At 34.7% G+C, this 8,065-nt stretch overlaps 1 protein-coding gene and 2 long non-coding RNA genes across 3 annotated transcripts; 1 reads left to right on the plus strand and 2 right to left on the minus strand.

Moving 5' to 3' along the window:
* Positions 1–574, minus strand: LOC109583213 (uncharacterized). Its single transcript, XR_002185398.1, has 2 exons — positions 499–574; positions 1–221 (listed from the first exon to the last, which is right to left on the minus strand). It is a non-coding gene; the product is annotated as an uncharacterized LOC109583213 (long non-coding RNA).
* Positions 575–737: 163 nt separating this feature from the next.
* Positions 738–1,470, minus strand: LOC109583218 (uncharacterized). Its single transcript, XR_002185399.1, has 3 exons — positions 1,280–1,470; positions 1,098–1,203; positions 738–904 (listed from the first exon to the last, which is right to left on the minus strand). It is a non-coding gene; the product is annotated as an uncharacterized LOC109583218 (long non-coding RNA).
* Positions 1,471–1,633: 163 nt separating this feature from the next.
* LOC105313546 (nitrile-specifier protein 5-like) lies at positions 1,634–2,382 on the plus strand. Its single transcript, XM_019998476.1, has 2 exons — positions 1,634–1,673; positions 1,824–2,382. Exons 1-2 carry the CDS (start codon positions 1,661–1,663, stop codon positions 2,318–2,320), a joined length of 510 nt encoding a protein of 169 aa, XP_019854035.1. The 5' UTR covers positions 1,634–1,660; the 3' UTR covers positions 2,321–2,382.
* Positions 2,383–8,065: the final 5,683 nt, after the last annotated feature.

Genomic DNA, 8,065 nt, shown 5'->3' on the forward strand with positions numbered 1-8,065 from the left:
CATAACTGAAGACATCCATTGCAGGAGAATGTTCCCTTGGACTGCCTGCTTCAGGTGCTGAATAGACAGGATTGCGTGTGCTGGTAAGTGGCTGAAGACTAACTGTACCATAATTTGATTGACTGTGGTAGAACAGTTAGTGAATTGTGTGATATATTGAGAGACTGCAAATTAGTCAATTGGCCAATGTCTATACTGGTAAACACTGTAGTTTATTATAACTGAGGGAGAGATAAAGGAAACAAAAAAATGAACTAAATACAAAACAGAATAAGTGATGGATATTGGTATCTCAAAAAGTTTGTGTCACTAAATTGTGTAAATTTAAATTAAATTTTGCAAAAAATAATTTAGTAAATAAACTAGCATATCAGCTAAAAAGCAAAAATTAAAACAATTTTTGTCAATTAATAAAATTTCACACTCGATAGATAAGTACATGTATGCATGGAGAGAGATATACATGTACATATGGTAGAGAGTGGATACAATATTTACTTAGCAAAGTAGTTTATCCAGTTTGATCACATTATAGAGCTGTTGCACGGAAGTAATCAACAGGAGGGTGTGGCTAAAATTGAGCTAAATTGTCCGCCATGTTGGGTGGCAAGAAGGCTAAGAATGAATGGGGGAATGGAGAAAAAAATTTAAATAAATTCTGCAATTGACATTCCAGGCTAATGCAAGGTAGGAGATGAAGATATTGAGTAAAGAAGTCTCTATAATATTCTGCAGTGAAGTATGATATCTCTTTGATGAAAAATCGCAGTTTGTTTCCATTCCTCCATTCGTTGCGTGTACATTCTTGCCACTCAAAATGGCCGACAGGAAGCCCCGCCTACCCCGTTGACTACATCCGTGCAACAGCTCTATTACGTAGACATGTTAACTCATTGTACTGGACCTATAATAACAATAACACACAACATGTAAACATAATTATGAGTCTTTAAACAAAAATAAACAACAAACTAAACTATAAACAAATGTACAATATTCAAGGGAGTTGTCTCAAAGCATGCAGTATCCCATGCTATTAAAATTTAATTGATATATACATGTACACTAAACATGTATTATAATATTAAAAATCTTACTATTTTTATTCTCACATCAAGCACTGACAATGATTAAAGTTTTTGATATCTTCACATTCGTTAGATGATAGACATTCACCCACTAACTTTCATACATCCACCTGTTCTGATGTTCATTAATGCGTCATAAAAATGAAAATCAAGAAATCATTTCACAGATCATTTTTGGTGGATTAACCTACCTCAGGTAGGTTAATCCACCAATCTATTTAACAGGTTCAGTGAACCGGTTTTATAAGCTTGTTTTAATAAGGATTCTGGTACAGTCCCCTCCTTACCTACCCCATCACTTTGACTAGGAGAATTAAAGGAGTTGGGATTTGGTTTGAGTCTAGTAGAACCAGCACATGTAGTCTCGCCTCGCCCCACATGCAGCAGTACTGAGATATTCCACTGGCACCACGACTGGAACTCATCTCATGAATTTTGGATAAATGGGTGTGGTGTTGAGTTGCATAGTTTGATTACGTAGTCTCTAATATCAAGAGTAGATAATAATTAGAGAGTATCCCTGTAACTCTAATAGATATCTATGGTTTGGGTGGGGCTGGTATTTTGCAAGAATGTCATCTAAAAGTGAGGGCCATTATTCTCTTCTCTTTGTATCTCTTTCATTCATTCTTTGTCTCTCTTACTCTCTCACTTTACTCCTCTGTATCCTGCATGTCCTTATTCCAACTCATCACTTACTGTTTCTCTGTTACTGGTACCTCTTGTTCTCTATAGACTATCAACCAGTCAAGAGAAATAGTCACTCCACAGTAAAAGTAGGAGACTACCTATATATGTGGGGTGGGTACGGGTCTGGATTACACTATGATGTGATGGAGGTTTATCACTTACCAACTGGTGCTTGGGACCAGAAACCTACTACTGGCACCCCACCACCAGTTGTTTGGGGCTATTCAACCGTAGCTATAGGGAAGGACATATATTATTTCGGTGGATATGGTGGTGGTTATTGTCATAACAGCTTGCATTGTTTCAATGTGGATTCATTCAAGTGGAGGGAACTCTCTCCTTCTAGTTCTGATTGTGGTCCAATGAAGAAGAGCTATTGTGGAATGGCATCAGCTCATTTTGACGATGAGGACTGTCTTGTAATAATTGGAGGAAAAAGGGAATTCTCTTCTATCAATCCTCCAAAGCAACCTGATGCTCAGTATTCAGCTGATGGTAGATGTAATGAGATACATTATTACAGGATTTCTTCAGGTTATTAATTCTCATCATTGATGCACAATAGTGATCAGTATTTTGAACTGAATAATTTATATTAATGTACATAAGATTGTTAATAATTAAGTGTGTTTGTTAGTGTGTCTCTGTGTATCATGTGTTAGTGTGTGATGGTGACGTGTGTCTATATGTGACGTGTGTGTGTGTACTCTGTGTATGATAGTGCATATAGTATATGTGAGAATTTATGAATGTATGATGTGTGGTGCTAGGCAAATTATGCTTTAATTTCTGCCTATTATGCATTTAGGCACTGCTCCATATTTCATCCTATTATGCTTTGAAATAAATCCAATTATGTTCATTTTATGCTCATACTTTATACTTTAATCAAGTATCGGCTATCAAGTTACAAGTATGTATCTGTTATAATGGCAATGAATAATGCCAGAATCTGGAAATGCTTCCAAAGACTTTGAGTCACTGGAAAATAGAATAGCCTAATTAAGTTATTGGACTCGCGTAGGCGGGTACTAAGCAGTTGGGTTGTCATTACCCGAGCCCACGCGTAGGCGTGGAAGCGAGGGTAAAGCGGTCGTCCTGTCAGTGTGTGTGTCCAAGCCAAATCTGTTTTCAAGCCTCTGCTGTTTTCTATTTGAGTTCTTAAGAGTCTTATAATCAACACTAGAGCTAGGAAAAGTTTGTTCCTATCAGCCTACTGCTTCATTTATCTTTTCCGCAAGAGCAAAAGCTAACAAAGTTGTTAAACTTAGGTCAGCACTTGCACAACTCTCTCATCGTGAAAGGAATCATAGCAAAAAACTAATGAAGCAATAGAACAAAACTTTATCTTTTATTATATGTAAGAAATTGCTCCAATCATCTTTGTTTTCAAGATATGAGAGCCCAAACATTCATACCTTGTGGTGAGGCTCTCTTCTCCAGAAGTAGCGGCCAGAGTCTTTAAACATCAGGGACTCAATAGACATTTGTATGCAACAAATAGAGCCTAACAATTGTATGCTAAACTGTTTAAAAGTCGAGAAAAACTAAAGTTTTCTTGACCACTTAGCCCACCATTACTCCATCACTGTGTGTGCTGGTGGAGCATGGCTTGATTGAGCCACACCTTCATTGCAGCCACACCTTTACATTGCTGCAGCATGCAGCAGTCAGCAAACATGCTGAAGCTTCTTCTCTATCTAAAAAATACAAAACATTCTCTGTCTCAAAACATTCACTAAGTTTTAATAAATCTATTACATGCTGAAGCTTCTTCTCTGTCTCAAAACTTTCACTAATTATTTTCTCTTAATTTACAAAAATTATCTTTTTGTTTGAGCAGTCTAGAGCTCTATTTCTTCTTCTAGCAACAGACAAAGTTGCCTTCTTTCATCTAGTTATGCTCTTGTAGCATCCCGTGGCATCAAAAGCTGTGAACTGCTAAACCAGGGGACCTCTCTCCAGGTGAGAGCTCGTGTTTCACTCTACAGGGCCGAGATTTGCTTCAGAGGTAGAAAATCCCATCTAACGAAAAACAAAAAGAACGATTTTGTCCTAACTTCGTTGTTTGTGAGTTACAGTTGCTCAAAGTTTGTGATTTGAGAATTTTTCAGGCGGCACTGCGGAAAGCAGGAGCAACCAAACTCTCTCAGTCTCTTTTTTAAATCTATAAAAATTTTCTGTGCCAACTCTTTCTTGGAATAGAGCTTCAGATGCTAAAATAAATTTCAGCTTTTCTTCTTTCTCCTACCCATGTGCCATGATTTAGTTAGTTGTTGACCACACCCATAGTTTATTTTAATTATCATTATAACTATGCAGTCCATAATAATAATTTTTTTCAAATTGCTTAAAATATCACAGTACAAGTAATACATATCACTCAAGTGAATTCCAGCAGGCGAGTCCATTGCACCATAGTGCTTCATTGTACTAGTGCTTGTACCACCATCTGCAATATTGAACTGCAATTTCATGTAGTCAGGGGTGTATGGACAAAAAATTTTGACCCATTATGGTACAAATTATGCTAGCATAATTTGCCTAGCCCTAATGATGTGTGTATGTGACATATATCTATAATGTGCATGTTATGTGTGTGTGTGAGTATTATCATGTATCTGTGTGTGTCTGATGTTTGTATATGTACATGTATCTATACATAAGCTAATGTGACATGAGTATGTGTGTGTGTATAGGTTCATGTTATTTATTATCATTTTTAATAAAGTTCTGTATGACATGAGTCACAAATTACCCACATACAATGTTCCATCAGTTTTGCATAATTATTCATTAACAATGATCATAACTGACATGTACCTGAATAGATTAGTAATCTTCAAATAAGGAGACCCCCCTGTACCTCTCCTTCATGTGTACAGGTGTGGTGTGTGTGTGTATCCATACATGAGTGCATCTGTGTGTGTGTGTGTGTGTGTATCATGTGATAGTGATGTATGTCTATGGATGATGTGTATGTATGAATAATAATGTACACACATACACATACATATGTATGATGAATGTGTACAATGTATGTGTGTGTATGTGGTAAGAAAGTGTACATGAATGTTTGTACATTATTATTAGATCAATGGATATTTCCTGTTGTTACTGGAGACAGACCACCTCCTATTAATGACTTCACTCTAACACCAGTTACTAATAACACTGTGGTAATGTTCGGAGGCTTTTCTGGTACTAGAGAGATTAATAAACTGTATATGATAAGTTTCACTAAGACATCAGTGGTGAGTTAATACTGTAGCATGGGTTTTGATTGTGAGATTCTTTTGATTATAAATTATGTGTTTCCAGTGAAATTCTATTGACAAAAATTGTATTTCATCAAAACTGCATTGATGTGACATGATTTATATGTAAATTAGCTGTCAATAAAATCCAATGTACATGTAGATTATAAATACTATTTAAAATGATTTATTCTCTCAGGATGTATTAGAAGTACAAGTACCTAATCCTGGAGGATTAGTACAATGGCCTAAGGGAAGAAAGGGTCATTCCAGTGTACTGATTACCACTAGTTCAGGACCACACTTACTAGTGGTGGGTGGAGATCCTGCCTATGATGTATGGTTACTGGACATTAACAAAAGAAAATGGAAAGAACTGGTAAATATTATATTATGATGCTTGATAATGAAACATAAAGTGATTAACTAAATTTGTAACTCATGAGGTTTGTAATGTACATGTACATATTATGATACTCAGTGAAAACTACTGATGAATAATGCTAGTATTCAGTATGTGTGTGTGTGTCTGTCTGTTTTTAGTGTGAATGTGTGTTTGTGTTTTGTCTCTTTACCTAAATATGTGTGAACATGTGTCTGTGTGTGTTAAGATGGGTTCACAATTGATACAGTGTCAATGCTGGAATTAAAATAAATTCTGTTTCATATATATTGTGTACATTGTGTATGTACATACAATGTATTTGTATGTATGTGTGCATATGTTGTAATATGTGCATGTGTGTACTAACACGTACGTCATGTGTACTTGTAACATGTACATGTGTGTGTATGTGTATGAGCAATTATTCATGCTTTACATGTACTTTTATATGTCTATGCATGTATAGATGTACATGTATGTGTGTTAGTGTGTCATTAGTATGTGTATGTGTATGTGTGTACAAGCAGACACTTAGTAAGTTCTTAATTGAGGACTCACATGATATAATAACACACTCAGTTGTGTATACTTGTCTATTAATATATTGTGTATGATTAATTTTATTATGTCATCTTTGTGTTACATAAAACACACTGTGCAGACTATAAAACTGTGAGTTAGTTATTGTGTTTATTAACCAGATATCAAATCAGCTTAATTTTATAGATTAATCTACCAGTCAATGTCACTTGGAGATACTGGCATTCTCTTTCAGTGTGGAGTGTGACCCCAACTACTAACTGGATAATTGAGTTTGGAGGATACACTTCATACACTGATACAGCAGTTATTGAACTCAGTAAGTACATGTAGACAATAGTAGATACAATGTGTATTGAATATGTAATGATAATTAGTAATGATAATATTACAATAAAGTAAGTAATTCTTATGATGAATATTTAATGAGAGCATTTGACATAATACCTATATGATACTAATTACTACCAATTCATTCCTGCTATGTACAATAGTGAAATATAATAATTAAACATAAATCCATCAATAATAAGTAGCTATAGTAACTAGTTGTAATTAATTTGTGTACTTCTTATTCTCCACTATTTTGTTACTGTATATAGGATATACTAGTGATAATGATTGGTCAACTAGTGTAATACCTTCGGACCAGTATCAAGATCAACTAAGAAGAAGGATATTGAGTGATTGGGAGAATTTAGGAACAGAGAAACAGCTTCAGACATTTCAAGATCTTCTCCAATTACAAAAAGAAAGAGCATTTTATGAGGAACAGCTTCAAAGAGAAATAAAAGAGAAGGAGCAGATACAGCAAGATCGAGACAAAGAGCAGCAACAACTTCTTCTAGAAAAGGCAACACTTAGTCAGCAACTTGATGATGCTACCACTCTCCTTGAGCAAGCAGAAAAGGATAAATCAACTCTTGAATTAGGTACTATTGTGTTTTACTGTTGTTTATGTGTACATTGTTTACATTATAATACTAGTGGATTAGAGAATGTTGAGTATGGAAATAGTATCCTGTACTCAATATAGGTCAAACAAATTGTCCATCCATTAGAAATAATGAGATTGATGTAGAGTGAGCTCTGCTTACCATATATGGTATCATCAGCAATAATCATAGTATTTTTTTATACATGTATTTATGGGCTACTGTACATGCAGTGCAAATTTGTATAGGCATCAAATATCATTTTATTTTGTATTTTTGTATTTTTATTGATAATAGAAGATTATGAGAAACTTAAAGTCAAAGTTGCTGATTTGACTGAACTATTGGAAGAGAAGGATGAACAATATCTCAAGGAGAAACAGATCATTATTAGTTAGTTAACTATACACACAGCATGTATTAGATGAGAGAATATGTTTATTGTGTAGACGACAATCAAAATCTCATTTTGGAGAAAGACAAAGTTATAGCCAAACTGACATCACAAGTAGAGGAACAATCACAGAATGAGAAACAGATCATTACTGGTTAGTGTATCATCATCAATCAATAATAATTATTAATATTCTATTAATTTATAGACCTTAGAGCTAAAGTGTCTGATAATGAATTGTATACAAACAAACTAATGAAGGAGAAGTCACAACTACAGGAGAGAGTCACATCCTTAGAGGAACAATCCATCAAAGAGACTACTTCCATTGGACCACAATTTAATTATTTAGAGGAGGAGCAATTGAAGAAAAGTATTGTATTGTAACTGTATACTACTAAATGATTTATTATTGTGATGCACTATAGAAAATTCAAAACAAGGTGCTCCATTTTCAAGATTCTTAATCCTAATTCATTTATTATTCATTTCTTTTGTGCTATCTACAAATTACAACTCAAAGCAATTTATTGGTAAGACTTAAAACAATATAACAATAAATAATTATAATTATTATGTGTAATTCCTAGCTCCATTGCCAGATGTAGAGATTATGGCTTTGACCAATCTATTAGTAGCTGGTGGTAGTCACACTCAGTTACACTGGGAGGAATATGGTCTTATGCTTGATGTTCCACCTGATGCTCTTCCTCGTGGTTTTATAGCTGAAATTACTGTTCGTGTTAGTATTTCCGGTCCATACGTTTATCCTAATT

The sequence above is a fragment of the Amphimedon queenslandica genome, unplaced genomic scaffold, assembly GCF_000090795.2.
Source record: "Amphimedon queenslandica unplaced genomic scaffold, v1.1 AMPQUscaffold_13518, whole genome shotgun sequence".
In the NCBI taxonomy this organism is placed as follows: Eukaryota; Metazoa; Porifera; class Demospongiae; order Haplosclerida; family Niphatidae; genus Amphimedon; species Amphimedon queenslandica.